This window comes from Nerophis lumbriciformis, linkage group LG05, assembly GCF_033978685.3.
Source record: "Nerophis lumbriciformis linkage group LG05, RoL_Nlum_v2.1, whole genome shotgun sequence".
NCBI lineage: Eukaryota > Metazoa > Chordata > Actinopteri > Syngnathiformes > Syngnathidae > Nerophis > Nerophis lumbriciformis.
In genome coordinates, this window is record NC_084552.2 from 8,040,292 (window position 1) to 8,057,334 (window position 17,043).

General features: G+C 41.0%; 1 protein-coding gene across 2 annotated transcripts in view; it reads right to left on the reverse strand.

The window, feature by feature from the left end:
• The window catches only part of ano2b (anoctamin 2b), a 169,034-nt gene that overhangs the window by 114,247 nt on the left and 37,744 nt on the right, over positions 1-17,043 (reverse strand). For both annotated transcript variants that reach the window (XM_061961336.2, XM_061961337.2), the window contains one exon: positions 4,091-4,450. In XM_061961336.2, the coding sequence (XP_061817320.1) occupies positions 4,091-4,450 (360 nt within the window). The remainder of the gene's footprint in view (positions 1-4,090; positions 4,451-17,043) is intronic.

Below are 17,043 nucleotides of genomic sequence, written 5' to 3' on the forward strand. Positions count from 1 at the left end.
GGAAACTCACAGTGAAGGGTTGCAACAACAAGTCTCGAGTGCCGACTAGAACGAGGGAAACAGGGATATTTTTTCCTGAAATGTGTGACTGACAAAAGAAATGGAGCAAAAAACAAATGTCCACTGCAGAGGACACTTGTTCACTGGAGGATGTACGGTAGAGCAGGGGTTTTTATCCTTTTTGACCACGGGGCCCAACTTTTCCACTACAGAGGCGCCCGGGGCCCGCAACAATATTAACACGGAATTAGTAATCTTACTCTAGATTTTAATCGCTTTCAATAATGATATCTAACCTACTTACAGTTTACAACCTTGTCAAATGACATGAAAGTAGGGCTGGGTGATATATGGAATATACTGGATATATCGCAGGTTTGTCTCTGTGCGATATAGAAAATGACTATATGGTAGGGGTGTAACGGTACGTGTATTTGTATAGAACCGTTTCGGTACGGGGGTTCCGGTTCGGTTCGGAGGTGTACCGAACGAGTTTCCACACGAACATATAAAGTAGCCGCCTGAGCTAAAGTCTTAACAAGCTGCTACGCTTCCTTCTGCCTGTCTCTGTCAGTCCTCTACACAGCACCCAGCATTGTCCCACCCACACAACCATCTGATTGGTTACACACAGAGCGGTAACAGCCGATCAGCAGTGCGTATTCAGAGCGCAGGTAATCATCAGGCAGCAGACTCTCCCCAAATGATAATAAACACCTCCCAGTCAACTACTAGTAACATCACTATGAGCCCGTTGACCTTCTAGAAATATAAAAGGCAGCTCAGCTCGCTCACAGTCCTGGCTTGAGGCGAAGGCTAATTCACTTTTAGCGTAACGTTAGCTCATTTTGCGGTGTGTGTGCGTGTGTGTGTGTGTTACGGACAGCAAAGCCCTGTCTGTCTGTTATTTCACTTTACTTTTTTCTGTGTTGATTGAGCTGTGTTGAAGCAGCAAAAAAGGACATTATGTTAAATGAAGAGTTTCTGTCTCTGATAGTTGATATAATAATGTAAGTGCATCATTAAGCCTACATGAACTCCATGGTGTTCAGGGATGAATAGTCTCTCCTATTGTACTATTTTTTCAGCTATAGTTACATTAATCATTAGTAATGCAGCAGCCTAGTTTTGAATGGCAGGGTCCCTGCTATCACATGTTGATACAAATATAACATTTACATAATAAATCAACTACAGGCTTCCCAAATGCTGTAATAAATTAAGCATGATGAGTTGACTTGAAACTGTTTAATGTTGCACTTTTTATATGTAGAAGAAAAGTTTTGTCATTTTATTTAATCTGAGCAACAACTTGAGGCAGTTTAATGTTGATTAACGTGGACCCCGACTTAAACAAGTTGAAAAACGTATTGGGGTGTTACCATTTAGTGGTCAATTGTAGGGAATATGTACTGTACTGTGCAATCTACTAATAAAAGTCTCAATCAATCAATCAAAAAAAGCACTTTATATGTAGAAAGGTTTTGTTAAGAAACCATTCTGAGCCTTATCTTATTTAGTTTTTATTTGATATATGTTGACCACATTAACCCTGGCAATGGACCCTGTGTGTGTATATGTATGTTATGTCATTGTTTACAAATTTGGTAAATAAATAACCAAAAAATTTATATTTTGTTGTTTTCTTACTGTACCGAAAATGAACCGAACCGTGACCTCTAAACCGAGGTACGTACCGAACTGAAATTTTTTTGTACCGTTACACCCCTAATAGAATCATCATACTGCTGTGATTATATGCATCAAGTGTTCATTCAAGGCTAAGGCAAAATATCCACATACTGTATATATGGCCGGCCCGTGGCATAGGCCGTATAGGCAAATGCTAAGGGCGCCGTCCATCAGGGGGCGCCACGCCAGTGCCACAAATGTTGGAGAAAAAAAAAAAAAAAAGAAGTTGGTACTATTATTTCTAAATACAAAAAATAATCCCACGTTAATTAAAATGCAAAGTAAAGCCTATTTAATAGAAATATTATTTGTTACAACATTACGCCCCCCCCCCCCCCCCCCGCACGGTGCGCCCCCTCCCTTCCCGTATCATGACTCTTTTTGGACGTCACCACATCAAAAAATCAACACAAGATGTCAAAACTGTCAGGTGCCCAGGGAAGAAAAAAGAGAAAAGAAGAGGGGGAGAAACGAGAAAAGACAGAGGTAGCAGGTAGGTAACGTTAGCCTACATGAAATTATTTGTCTGTTACAGAATGTGATAGTAACCTGGCTTTTTAGCATTAAGCTAATGTTACATGATTCGGCAATTGCTAATCAATAAATAGCTAGTTCTGTTTTAACGTCGGGTTAATATTGTGGAGGGGGCTAAATTGTTATGGAAAATAATAATGTAACGTTAGGTAATTACAGTACTCCCACCTTACATTCCTCAGGGACATTTCTTTCTTTCTTTAGTTTATTTGGAACATGAACACACTTACATCATAATACATCACACAATTTCATATCATTTCATTTTACATCATGCCCGAAAAGGAGTAGGAAGAAGCAAAGCTTATTTAATCCTACCCCTTTCCCACTTCAAAGCATTTACAAATATATAGAATCATTTACTGACCTTTTTATATAATAAAATAACATCTATGAATTAGTATACAACAGTTTTGTAATATGTAATTAATTAATTAATTCAGTCATTATTAACATACTGAGATGAAGAATATCTTATTTTCAATAAGGTTGAAAGTATTTCTCATAATTCTTCTTCTTTGTACTCTGTAAGCACTATTATTTTTGAACAACCTCTTAAACTGGATCATATCAGTACAATTTTTAACTTCTTTACTTAATCCATTCCATCATTTAATTCCACATACTGATATGCTAAAAGTTCTAAGTTTTGTACGTGCATATAAATGTTTGTATTAGATCTTTTAAGCAGGTGTTTTTTGTTTACATTGTTATTGCCTTCTGGTTAGCTAATGTTTGCCCTGCAGGTAATCGTCACTTTTCCACCCCTTTATATATTAGGTATAGTTGTAAGTAAAAAAAAAAGGTCAAAGACAAAGCTATTCGGGTTCTTGTGAGTATATACACTTCACTGCCGATGTGGGGGGGCGCCACCTAAAATCTTGCCTAGGGCGCCAGATTGGTTAGGGCCGGGCCTGGGTGTATCGTCACATGGCCTAAAAATATCCATATATTAATAAAAGGCCATATCGCCCAGCCCTAATTCAAACTATTCTTACATTCATACTACATTCTTTCAGCATTTCAGTTCAATTTCAATTGCACTGAAGACATGCACCTGGGGATAGGCCCCTCCCACCTCCAAAGACCTGCACCTGGGGATAGGCCTCGCCCACCTCCAAAGACCTGCACCTGGGGATAGGCCCCTCCCACCTCCAAAGACATGCACTTGGGGATAGGCCCCTCCCACCTCCAAAGACATGCACTTGGGGATAGGCCCCTCCCACCTCCAAAGACATGCACCTGAGGATAGGCCCCTCCCACCTCCAAAGACATGCACTTGGGGATAGGCCCCTCCCACCTCCAAAGACATGCACTTGGGGATAGGCCCCTCCCACCTCCAAAGACATGCACTTGGGGATAGGCCCCTCCCACCTCCAAAGACATGCACCTGGGGATAGGCCCCTCCCACCTCCAAAGACATGCACCTGGGGATAGGCCCCTCCCACCTCCAAAGACATGCACCTGGGGATAGGCCCCTCCCACCTCCAAAGACATGCACCTGGGGATAGGCCCCTCCCACCTCCAAAGACATGCACCTGGGGATAGGCCCCTCCCACCTCCAAAGTCTTGCACCTGGGGATAGGTTGATTGGCAACACTAAATGGTCCCTAATGTGTGAATGTTGTCTATCTGTGTTGGCCCTGTGATGAGGTGGTGACTTGTCCAGGGTGTACACCGCCTTCAGCACCCCCCGCGACCCCAAAAGGGACAATTCCTTCAGGAATTGCCTCATCTATTTAGGCATATAAAGTAAACTTGTTGTTCCACTCTATTTCTACTTTAATGATCATTTGCAGGCAAAAAGTGGACTTGAAACAAAAGAAGTGTGTGTGGTCATCATCATCATCATCATCACACTCACCTCTCGGTCTCTTTCTATCTCCAGGCCGGCCTCCAGCAGGTTGGCCTCAAACTCTTGCCTGATCAGATGCATGTCGGCAGGCTCCGCCGCCTCGTTGCCTCCTCCACTGTCCAGCTCCATAAACACCTCGCCGATGCTCACAGACTCCCCGCCTCCTTTCCCCTCCGAGCCCAGCGACGGCGGGAAGTTGCCGTTGGAGACGATGGACAGTCGGTCGTGGGAAACCGAGGTGCTGGCGTGGGAGCGCACGGAGATGTGTCTCCGCTGATGGAACACCAGAACGTAGTCGACTTTCCGGCGGCCGTCGGAGAAGTGGAGGCCCTCGCCGTTGTCTTTGGGGCTCCATGCCGGACTCACCACCTGGAGTTTGATTGATTGAGTCTTTTATTAGTAGATTGCACAGTACAGTACATATTCCGTACAATTGACCACTAAATGCTAACACCCCAATAAGTTTTTACACTTGTTTAAGTCGGGGTCCTCGTTAATAAATTCATGGTACTGAAATTAATAAGACGACAATGGACACTAATTGGACGTGGGGAGTTTAAAGAATGTTTGTAGTTGTAATATTCTTAGGTAGTACGATCTCCGAGCGGTCCCTGAAGTATACACAAATATGATTGGCCCAAGGGACGAGGGACTTCCTGTTTCAGCGTTGCCTGAAGTATGACGTGTTATTCCCAAGAGTCGTGAATAAAAGTTCAGTTAGCAGCACGTCAACTTATTTCCACAATACGGAACACGACAGTAGTGATTCCAGCGCAAAGTGAAAGTGAAACATGGACTAGGAAGGCGGCAAAACTCCCAAGTTAAACCTTTCCACATACATTTAGTAGCATTAGCTAACAGTATAAACAACAAACCAACTTTGCTAGCCTGGTGAGCTTCTCTTCTTTTAGCAGCCCCGTGTTGTCATCGAGACATTTGTTATTATTGTTATCTCTTTCACACAGTTGTAGAATATAAATGTATTGTGACTGCGCTCGTTCAAATTGCTGCAAAATTGCTAAATGATGATGTCACTTCCGGGTAGGTCACTTCCTGTCAGCTTCCGGATTGGGTGTAAAAAGAAAGGCAGACATAGTTTGTCGCCATCATCGTAAGAAGTTTTAAGAAGCTTATTTAATATTGGTAATATTTAAAAGTATAAATAGTGGCGATTGTTAGTGGCAAAGTGCTGGTCATTCCGTTACATGTTAAAAGCCATGGAAACCATAGACATGTTCTAAGGGTACGCAGCATGGAGCGCTACTGCCTACTGGCGCTGACGAGACGCGGGGCCGCCATCTTGGAGTGGTGATCCGTGCAATTCATTTGGCAGGAGCAATGAACATTTAATTCATCTTACCTCACTGAATACCACTGATTTTCACACGCTTTTTTGTCATACGTGTAGCTATGATAAAGGAATCATGTTTTATTATTCTGCATATTATTATATGCTATAAGTGACCAGACTTCCGAGATCAAAACTGGGAATATAATCCCAGAGAAGGGGGGAAAAAAAGGGTCAGCTATTTTGAAGTTGAAAAAACAATATGATGAGGTTATATATACATGCTACATAAACAATGTATGAATACATTAGATATCTATATATCTTATAGACTGTATCTCTGTTGCTGCAGCAGCAGAGAGTTTATTCTGTCTTGACACTTTGTATTGATATTTTCTATTACATTCTTCCAATACACCAGGGGTCGGCAACCCAAAATGTTGAAAGAGCCATATTGGACCAAAAATACAAAAACAAATCTGTCTGGAGCCGCAAAAAATTAAAAGCCATATTACATACAGATAGTGTGTCATGAGATATACATTGAATTAAGAGGACTTAAAGGAAACTAAATGAGCTCAAATATACCTACAAATGAGGCATAATGATGCAATATGTACTTATAGCTAACCTAAATAGCATGTTAGCATCGATTAGCTTGCAGTCATGCAGTGACCAAATATGTCTGATTAGCACTCCACACAAGTCAATAACATCAACAAAACTCACCTTTGTGCCTTCACGCACAACGTTAAAAGTTTGGTGGACAAAATGAGACAGAAAAAGTGGCATAAAACACGTCCTAGAAAGTTGGAGAAATGTTCCATGTAAACAAACTATGGTGAGTTCCAGGACCGCCAAAATTAGTAGGACAAAACAGCGCTCGCCAAATACTCGAATCAGTGAAGCATGTTTAATATAAACAGTGTGATTTCTAACAATTAAGGAGGTTTGTGTCATGTTTGTCCTCCTACAGAAACTATGTTAAAAAAAAAATAAAAAATTCCCCCTCATTTTTTTCCATTTTTCATACATTTTTGAAAAAGCTCCAGAGAGCCACTAGGGCGGCGCTAAAGAGCCGCGGGTTGCCGACCCCTGCCTTAAATGATCATGTTTACACTGATTGTTTTATATGTATTTTTTATGTATGTCGCTTTAGATAAAAGTACGTTAATGTTAAATCTAACTTTTGAAAAGTAATCCCCCGATTCCCATTTTCAACAGTCCGCTCATTGGAGCAGGAAAACACTGAACGCCATCTTTGTTTTCTACCTGTCTACTGTCAGTTTAGCATCTTTGTTTTCTACCTGTCTACTGTCAGTTTAGCATCTTTGTTTTCTACCTGTCAACTGTCAGTTTGGCATCTTTGTTTTCTACCTGTCAGCTGTTAGTTTAGCATCTTTGTTTTCTACCTGTCAACTGTCAGTTTAGCATCTTTGTTTTCTACCTGTCAACTGTCAGTTTGGCATCTTTGTTTTCTACCTGTCAACTGTCAGTTTGGCATCTTTTTTGTCTACCTGTCAACTGTCAGTTTGGCATCTTTGTTTTCTACCTGTCAACTGTCAGTTTGGCATCTTTGTTTTCTACCTGTCAACTGTCAGTTTAGCATCTTTGTTTTCTACCTGTCAACTGTCAGTTTGGCATCTTTGTTTTCTACCTGTCAACTGTCAGTTTGGCATCTTTGTTTTCTACCTGTCAACTGTCAGTTTAGCATCTTTGTTTTCTACCTGTCAACTGTCAGTTTAGCATCTTTGTTTTCTATCTGTCAACTGTCAGTTTAGCATCTTTGTTTTCTACCTGTCAACTGTCAGTTTAGCATCTTTGTTTTCTACCTGTCAACTGTCAGTTTGGCATCTTTGTTTTCTACCTGTCAACTGTCAGTTTGGCATCTTTGTTTTCTACCTGTCAACTGTCAGTTTGGCATCTTTGTTTTCTACCTGTCAACTGTCAGTTTAGCATCTTTGTTTTCTACCTGTCAACTGTCAGTTTAGCATCTTTGTTTTCTAACTGTCAACTGTCAGTTTAGCATCTTTGTTTTCTATCTGTCAACTGTCAGTTTAGCATCTTTGTTTTCTATCTGTCGACCGTCAGTTTAGCATCTTTGTTTTCTACCTGTCAACCGTCAGTTTAGCATCTTTGTTTTCTACCTGTCAACCGTCAGTTTAGCATCTTTGTTTTCTACCTGTCAACCGTCAGTTTAGCATCTTTGTTTTCTACCTGTCAACTGTCAGTTTGGCATCTTTGTTTTCTACCTGTCAACTGTCAGTTTAGCATCTTTGTTTTCTACCTGTCAACTGTCAGTTTAGCATCTTTGTTTTCTACCTGTCAAATGTCAGTTTGGCATCCTTGTTTTCTACCTGTCAACTGTCAGTTTAGCATCTTTGTTTTCTACCTGTCAACTGTCAGTTTAGCATCTTTGTTTTCTACCTGTCAACTGTCAGTTTAGCATCTTTGTTTTCTACCTGTCAACTGTCAGTTTGGCATCTTTGTTTTCTACCTGTCAACTGTCAGTTTAGCATCTTTGTTTTCTACCTGTCAACTGTCAGTTTGGCATCTTTGTTTTCTACCTGTCAACTGTCAGTTTAGCATCTTTGTTTTCTACCTGTCAACTGTCAGTTTGGCATCTTTGTTTTCTACCTGTCAACTGTCAGTTTGGCATCTTTGTTTTCTACCTGTCAACTGTCAGTTTAGCATCTTTGTTTTCTACCTGTCAACTGTCAGTTTAGCATCTTTGTTTTCTATCTGTCAACTGTCAGTTTAGCATCTTTGTTTTCTATCTGTCAACTGTCAGTTTAGCATCTTTGTTTTCTACCTGTCAACTGTCAGTTTAGCATCTTTGTTTTCTACCTGTCAACCGTCAGTTTAGCATCTTTGTTTTCTACCTGTCAACCGTCAGTTTAGCATCTTTGTTTTCTACCTGTCAACCGTCAGTTTAGCATCTTTGTTTTCTACCTGTCAACCGTCAGTTTAGCATCTTTGTTTTCTACCTGTCAACCGTCAGTTTAGCATCTTTGTTTTCTACCTGTCAACTGTCAGTTTGGCATCTTTGTTTTCTACCTGTCAACTGTCAGTTTGGCATCTTTGTTTTCTACCTGTCAACTGTCAGTTTGGCATCTTTGTTTTCTACCTGTCAACTGTCAGTTTGGCATCTTTGTTTTCTACCTGTCAACTGTCAGTTTAGCATCTTTGTTTTCTACCTGTCAACTGTCAGTTTAGCATCTTTGTTTTCTACCTGTCAACTGTCAGTTTAGCATCTTTGTTTTCTACCTGTCAACTGTCAGTTTGGCATCCTTGTTTTCTACCTGTCAACTGTCGGTTTAGCATCTTTGTTTTCTACCTGTCAACTGTCGGTTTAGCATCTTTGTTTTCTACCTGTCAACTGTCAGTTTAGCATCTTTGTTTTCTACCTGTCAACTGTCAGTTTAGCATCTTTGTTTTCTACCTGTCAACTGTCAGTTTAGCATCTTTGTTTTATACCTGTCAACTGTCAGTTTAACATCTTTGTTTTCTATCTGTCAACCGTCAGTTTAGCATCTTTGTTTTCTACCTGTCAACCGTCAGTTTAGCATCTTTGTTTTCTACCTGTCAACCGTCAGTTTAGCATCTTTGTTTTCTACGTGTCAACTGTCAGTTTGGCATCTTTGTTTTCTACCTGTCAACTGTCAGTTTAGCATCTTTGTTTTCTACCTGTCAACTGTCAGTTTAGCATCTTTGTTTTCTACCTGTCAACCGTCAGTTTGGCATCCTTGTTTTCTACCTGTCAACTGTCAGTTTGGCATCCTTGTTTTCTACCTGTCAACTGTCAGTTTAGCATCTTTGTTTTCTACCTGTCAACTGTCAGTTTAGCATCTTTGTTTTCTACCTGTCAACTGTCAGTTTAGCATCTTTGTTTTCTACCTGTCAACTGTCAGTTTAGCATCTTTGTTTTCTACCTGTCAACTGTCAGTTTGGCATCCTTGTTTTCTACCTGTCAACTGTCGGTTTAGCATCTTTGTTTTCTACCTGTCAACTGTCGGTTTAGCATCTTTGTTTTCTACCTGTCAACTGTCAGTTTAGCATCTTTGTTTTCTACCTGTCAACTGTCAGTTTAGCATCTTTGTTTTCTACCTGTCAACTGTCAGTTTAGCATCTTTGTTTTATACCTGTCAACTGTCAGTTTAACATCTTTGTTTTCTATCTGTCAACCGTCAGTTTAGCATCTTTGTTTTCTACCTGTCAACCGTCAGTTTAGCATCTTTGTTTTCTACCTGTCAACCGTCAGTTTAGCATCTTTGTTTTCTACGTGTCAACTGTCAGTTTGGCATCTTTGTTTTCTACCTGTCAACTGTCAGTTTAGCATCTTTGTTTTCTACCTGTCAACTGTCAGTTTAGCATCTTTGTTTTCTACCTGTCAACCGTCAGTTTGGCATCCTTGTTTTCTACCTGTCAACTGTCAGTTTGGCATCCTTGTTTTCTACCTGTCAACTGTCAGTTTAGCATCTTTGTTTTCTACCTGTCAACTGTCAGTTTAGCATCTTTTTTTCTACCTGTCAACTGTCAGTTTGGCATCTTTGTTTTCTACCTGTCAACTGTCAGTTTAGCATCTTTGTTTTCTACCTGTCAACTGTCAGTTTAGCATCTTTGTTTTCTACCTGTCAACTGTCAGTTTGGCATCTTTGTTTTCTACCTGTCAACTGTCAGTTTGGCATCTTTGTTTTCTACCTGTCAACTGTCAGTTTGGCATCTTTGTTTTCTACCCGTCAACTGTCAGTTTAGCATCTTTGTTTTCTACCTGTCAACTGTCAGTTTAGCATCTTTTTTTTCTACCTGTCAACTGTCAGTTTAGCATCTTTGTTTTATACCTGTCAACTGTCAGTTTAACATCTTTGTTTTCTATCTGTCAACCGTCAGTTTAGCATCTTTGTTTTCTACCTGTCAACCGTCAGTTTAGCATCTTTGTTTTCTACCTGTCAACCGTCAGTTTAGCATCTTTGTTTCCTACCTGTCAACTGTCAGTTTGGCATCTTTGTTTTCTACCCGTCAACTGTCAGTTTAGCATCTTTGTTTTCTACCTGTCAACTGTCAGTTTAGCATCTTTGTTTTCTACCTGTCAACTGTCAGTTTGGCATCCTTGTTTTCTACCTGTCAACTGTCAGTTTGGCATCCTTGTTTTCTACCTGTCAACTGTCAGTTTAGCATCTTTGTTTTCTACCTGTCAACTGTCAGTTTAGCATCTTTTTTTCTACCTGTCAACTGTCAGTTTGGCATCTTTGTTTTCTACCTGTCAACTGTCAGTTTAGCATCTTTGTTTTTCTACCTGTCAGTATAGCATCTTTGTTTTCTACCTGTCAACTGTCAGTTTGGCATCTTTGTTTTCTACCTGTCAACTGTCAGTTTGGCATCTTTGTTTTCTACCTGTCAACTGTCAGTTTGGCATCTTTGTTTTCTACCTGTCAACTGTCAGTTTAGCATCTTTGTTTTCTACCTGTCAACTGTCAGTTTGGCATCCTTGTTTTCTACCTGTCAACTGTCAGTTTAGCATCTTTGTTTTCTACCTGTCAACTGTCAGTTTAGCATCTTTGTTTTCTACCTGTCAACTGTCAGTTTAGCATCTTTGTTTTCTACCTGTCAACTGTCAGTTTAGCATCTTTGTTTTCTACCTGTCAACTGTCAGTTTGGCATCTTTGTTTTCTACCTGTCAACTGTCAGTTTGGCATCTTTGTTTTCTACCTGTCAACTGTCAGTTTGGCATCTTTGTTTTCTACCCGTCAACTGTCAGTTTAGCATCTTTGTTTTCTACCTGTCAACTGTCAGTTTAGCATCTTTTTTTTCTACCTGTCAACTGTCAGTTTAGCATCTTTGTTTTCTATCTGTCAACTGTCAGTTTAGCATCTTTGTTTTCTACCTGTCAACTGTCAGTTTAACATCTTTGTTTTCTATCTGTCAACCGTCAGTTTAGCATCTTTGTTTTCTACCTGTCAACCGTCAGTTTAGCATCTTTGTTTTCTACCTGTCAACCGTCAGTTTAGCATCTTTGTTTTCTACCTGTCAACTGTCAGTTTGGCATCTTTGTTTTCTACCTGTCAACTGTCAGTTTAGCATCTTTGTTTTCTACCTGTCAACTGTCAGTTTAGCATCTTTGTTTTCTACCTGTCAACTGTCAGTTTGGCATCTTTGTTTTCTACCTGTCTACTGTCAGTTTAGCATCTTTGTTTTCTACCTGTCTACTGTCAGTTTAGCATCTTTGTTTTCTACCTGTCAACTGTCAGTTTGGCATCTTTGTTTTCTACCTGTCAGCTGTTAGTTTAGCATCTTTGTTTTCTACCTGTCAACTGTCAGTTTAGCATCTTTGTTTTCTACCTGTCAACTGTCAGTTTAGCATCTTTGTTTTCTACCTGTCAACTGTCAGTTTGGCATCCTTGTTTTCTACCTGTCAACTGTCAGTTTAGCATCTTTGTTTTCTACCTGTCAACTGTCAGTTTAGCATCTTTTTTTCTACCTGTCAACTGTCAGTTTGGCATCTTTGTTTTCTACCTGTCAACTGTCAGTTTAGCATCTTTGTTTTCTACCTGTCAACTGTCAGTTTAGCATCTTTGTTTTCTACCTGTCAACTGTCAGTTTAGCATCTTTGTTTTCTATCTGTCAACTGTCAGTTTAGCATCTTTGTTTTCTGCCTGTCAACTGTCAGTTTAACATCTTTGTTTTCTATCTGTCAACCGTCAGTTTAGCATCTTTGTTTTCTACCTGTCAACCGTCAGTTTAGCATCTTTGTTTTCTACCTGTCAACTGTCAGTTTAGCATCTTTGTTTTCTATCTGTCAACTGTCAGTTTAGCATCTTTGTTTTATACCTGTCAACTGTCAGTTTAGCATCTTTGTTTTCTACCTGTCAACTGTCAGTTTGGCATCCTTGTTTTCTACCTGTCAACTGTCAGTTTGGCATCCTTGTTTTCTACCTGTCAACTGTCAGTTTAGCATCTTTGTTTTCTACCTGTCAACTGTCAGTTTAACATCTTTGTTTTCTATCTGTCAACCGTCAGTTTAGCATCTTTGTTTTCTACCTGTCAACCGTCAGTTTAGCATCTTTGTTTTCTACCTGTCAACCGTCAGTTTAGCATCTTTGTTTTCTACCTGTCAACCGTCAGTTTAGCATCTTTGTTTTCTACCTATCAACTGTCAGTTTAGCATCTTTGTTTTCTACCTGTCAACTGTCAGTTTGGCATCCTTGTTTTCTACCTGTCAACTGTCAGTTTGGCATCCTTGTTTTCTACCTGTCAACTGTCAGTTTAGCATCTTTGTTTTCTACCTGTCAACTGTCAGTTTAGCATCTAAAGTGTCTTGCCCGAGGACACAACGGCAGTGACTAGGATGGCGGAAGCGGGGATCGAACCAGGAACCCTCAAGTTGCCGGCACGGCCACTCTACCAACCGAGCCATACCGTCCCAAGGAGATATTGTCGAAGTCCACTCTGGAAGGTAGTAAACTACTAAAGTTGTTAGTGCTAGGTTCTATTGTATTGTTTTCATACAATGTTTAAAAGTGGTGCAGTTTGGGAGGAGGCAAGCACCAATTAACTGAATTTAAATGGGACAAGCGGTAGAAAATGGATGGATGGATAAATGGGAGGCCTTGATATGAGAAATAAGTGTTTTGAGTTCAGAGCTCCGTCACAGAAGCATTTAAGCTCGTAAGTTGAGGTACTACAGCAGACCTGGGCAAACCAAGGCCCGTTGAGCTTTTCAATCTGGCCCGCCGGACATTTCCAAAGATTTTTTTAGATGTTTAAGATGTAAAGTGTAGCTGCCATTATGATGTGCACTCATCTTTTCTAATGACCATAAGTCTTCAACTATACTAAGTCTTTATCAGTGACGTGCGGTGAGGTTGATGGCTGGTGAGGCACTGACTTCATCACAGTCAGATTTACAAACATATGAACCCTAAAGAGTATCTTATTCACCATTTGATTGGCAGCAGTTAACGGGTTATGTTTAAAAGCTCATACCAGCATTCTTCCCTGGTTGGCACTCAGCATCAAGGCTTGGAATTGGGGGTTATTAAATCACCAAAAATTATTCCCGGGCGCGGCGCCGCTGCTGCCCACTGCTCCCCTCACCTCCCAGGGGGTGATCAAGGGGATGGGTCAAATGCAGAGGACACATTTCATTACACCTAGTGTGTGTGTGACAATCATTGCTACTTTAACTTAACTTTAGCTTTACACATACAAACTGTAGCACACAAAAAAGCACATTTAATTAAAAAAAACGTTATTATGGTCTTACCTTTACTTATAAAATAAGTCCATGAGCTGCTGTTGTGCTGGATTAATGCACCCCCTGACGAGAGTGTTATATCAACTAAAGCCCTCACTTCAACTTTCCACGTGCAAGATTGAATCTATTTAAAAAAGTGTAACCGAGGGTTTATAAATGTGGCCTATACTGTATGAAACTACAAAATAACAAACACGGAGGCTCCAGTTTACACGAGGACCACTTTATTTACCTTCTTTCAAAAACTTCCGCTCCACTCCGTGTCATCACTTCCGCTCTTAGCGCCTTCAAAATAAGAGCTCAAGGCATATACTGTATAACAGCGCATAACAGGAACTTAACATCACAAAGAGGAAAGCCCATGAAAATAGGTTACAAAAGTTATTTAATAAGAAGCCAAAAAGTGCAAAAACAATAATGTTCGTGTTGGAGGAGTTGTGAATTAGGTACACCTGCAGTCTGCAGGTGTACCTAATGTTGTGGCCCTGCAGTCATTCACAACTCCTCCAACACCAACATTATTGTTTTTGCACTTTTTGGCTTCTTATGAAATAACTTTTTTAAATAGATTCAATCTTGCACGTGGAAAGTTTAAGTGTGGGCTTTAGTTGATATAACACTCCCGTCAGGGGTTGCCGTGCATTCTACGGCGGGGGTGCAGGAGGCGAGCCTCAGCCAGTGCGTCTTTTGCAGCCGTTTTATGATCGCTCAGCACAAGAAATACTTTACACACATACAGTTGTTGACAAAATACACTGTACATTATATACCTCATCTAACTAAACTATGGAAATGTATAATATAATTCATATAGCAATACGGTCTCACTGCACAGCAGGCCAGCAGTTAGCCGAGTCCGCAATCCATGGTGAGGCACTGAGTGACGTGCCTCAACTGGCTGCTGTTCACCGCACCGTCTCTTCTCAGTATTTGAACGGCAAATGTGAAAATTCAGCGATTTTAAATAAAAATAATCTAAAACGGGTGAAGTTAAATGGAAAATAACTTTATAGTATAATCACTGGATACATATAACAATTTAATAAAAAAAAAAATCTTTTTACATTTTTTTTCTTTCCATGATGGCAGGTGAGGCCCCGCCTCACCTGCCTCTAGTGACTGCACGTCACTGGTCTTTACATGCTTGGAATCTGCCTTTATGGATAATATACCAGTTACTATGGTCATCTAATTAGTTACTATGGTCATCTAATTAGTTACTATGGTCATCTAATTAGTTACTATGGTCATCTACATCACGGCAGCTCAGACAGGTACCAAGCAGTGTGGGCGGGAAACGTTTCCACAGATGCGGAAGGAGATTTTCACAACAAAGTTCTAAAACTTAGTGATGTATAGAATAGAATAGAACAGAATAGTACTTTATTGATCCCTGGGGGAAATTCAGCAAATATCAGATTGTAGGTGGGTTTATTTTGTACCCTTGGTGTTCTAAAGGGACGGCGTGGCGCAGTGGAAGAGTGGCCGTGCGCGACCCGAGGGTCCCTGGTTCAATCCCCACCTAGTACCAACCTCGTCATGTCCGTTGTGTCCTGAGCAAGACACTTCACCCTTGCTCCTGATGGGTGCTGGTAGCGCCTTGCATGGCAGCTCCCTCCATCAGTGTGTGAATGTGTGTGTGAATGGGTAAATGTGGAAGTAGTGTCAAAGCGCTTTGAGTACCTTGAAGGTAGAAAAGCGCTATACAAGTACAACCCATTCATATTTCACTGTTTGTTGCATTTTTGTTGTGTTTTTTTGTAGAATATGTTGATCGAAAGGGGGGTGTGACGTTCATATTTTGTCAATATTCAGTGTTTTATCCTTCATAGAAAAATTAGAAATTCCATTACGTTTTTTAAGGCGGTCTGCCATAACGTTTTTAGCATTCAATCAGACGATTATTGTGAGGTTTTGTATTAGCGTTCCTAAAAATAGATATACCGGCCCCCAGACACATTTTTTTCTCTGAATGTGGCCCCCGAGTCAAAATAATTGCCTGGGCCTGTACTACAGTATTACTGGTTAAATAGTCCAAACCCGTTTAGGCGGCCAACTTGTCGGGTCTGAATCAACGTCACCTTCTGTGCCTTCCCAAAAAACGCTGCAAGAAACGGCCGTGACGGCGAAAGAAAAAGAGCCTGCAGGCACGCACACGCTGCAGTGTTGACTCCAGACACTGGCATATTGCAGAGGACGCACTGTACGGAAGTAGTGTTGTTTACTGCCACCCACCTTGATATACGACGCCACTCTTACTCTCCTGCACTTGAGGTAATTGATGGAGTTGCTCTGTGCCAACGTTGACTTGTTGTGACTGCCCTCACTTAACAGTCAGTGTGCACTACATCAGACCTGGGCATTCTGCGGCCCGCGGGCCACATCCGGCCCTTTGTGCGTCCCTGTCCGGCCCGCGTGAGGCCAATCATAAATTACAAAATAATTTTAAAAAGTATCTATGTCGAGTGTGCAATACAACGGTGCTGCTTTTATTTTGAAAAGTGTTTTTTATGGGCGTATGTCCGTGTGTAACCTGTGAGTGAAGGTGCACAGCGACAAGTGATGCCCGGTTATCCCCGAGACGCTAAAAAGAGAAAAGTTGATGAGGAATGGCGTGTTTCCAACAAGACATGAACTGCCAAGTATTTCTTTACAGAAATGAAAGGTAAAGCCGTGTGCTTAATTTGTGGTACACAGGTTGCTGTGTTTAAAGTAGGGCTGAAACGACGCGTCGACGTAGTCGACGTCATCGGTTACGTAAATACGTCGAGGACGTTTTTGTTCGTCGACGCGTCGCATATTTACGTCACACTACCGTCATGGCGGAGCGCAAAGCAGACGATGCGAGCGGTGCGAGCGAGGGGAAAAAAGCACGCCAAAAGTCGTCAAAAGTGTGGGAGTATTTCAATAAACGGTCTAAGAAGAAACGCTACTTTTACTCCGCTACTTTTATCTACATTCAGCTCGCTACTAATTTTTATCGATCTGTTAATGCACGCTTTGTTTGTTTTGGTCTGTCAGACAGACCTTCAAAGTGCCTGCCTTACTGGTGACGTTTCACTTCGTTCCACCAATCAGATGCAGTCACTGGTGACGTTGGACCAATCAAACAGAGCCAGGGGTCACATGACCTGACTGGCTCCGAGCTAACTTCGGGTGTTACCATTTAGTGGTCAATTGTACGGAATATGCACTGTACTGTGCAATCTACTAATAGAAGTTCCAATCAATCAATCAAAAGTGTGAAGGAAAAAAGACCCTTTTTTTATTTCAACCGTAAAGACTGACTGCACAGTTCCTGTCTTCACAATAAAAGTCCCGCTCCATCGCGCCTGCGCTTTCAAAATAAGAGTCTCCGAAAGCCAGCGCAAACAAGCTAGCAAGCTACGGAGTTTGCCGCCAATGTATTTCTTGTAAAGG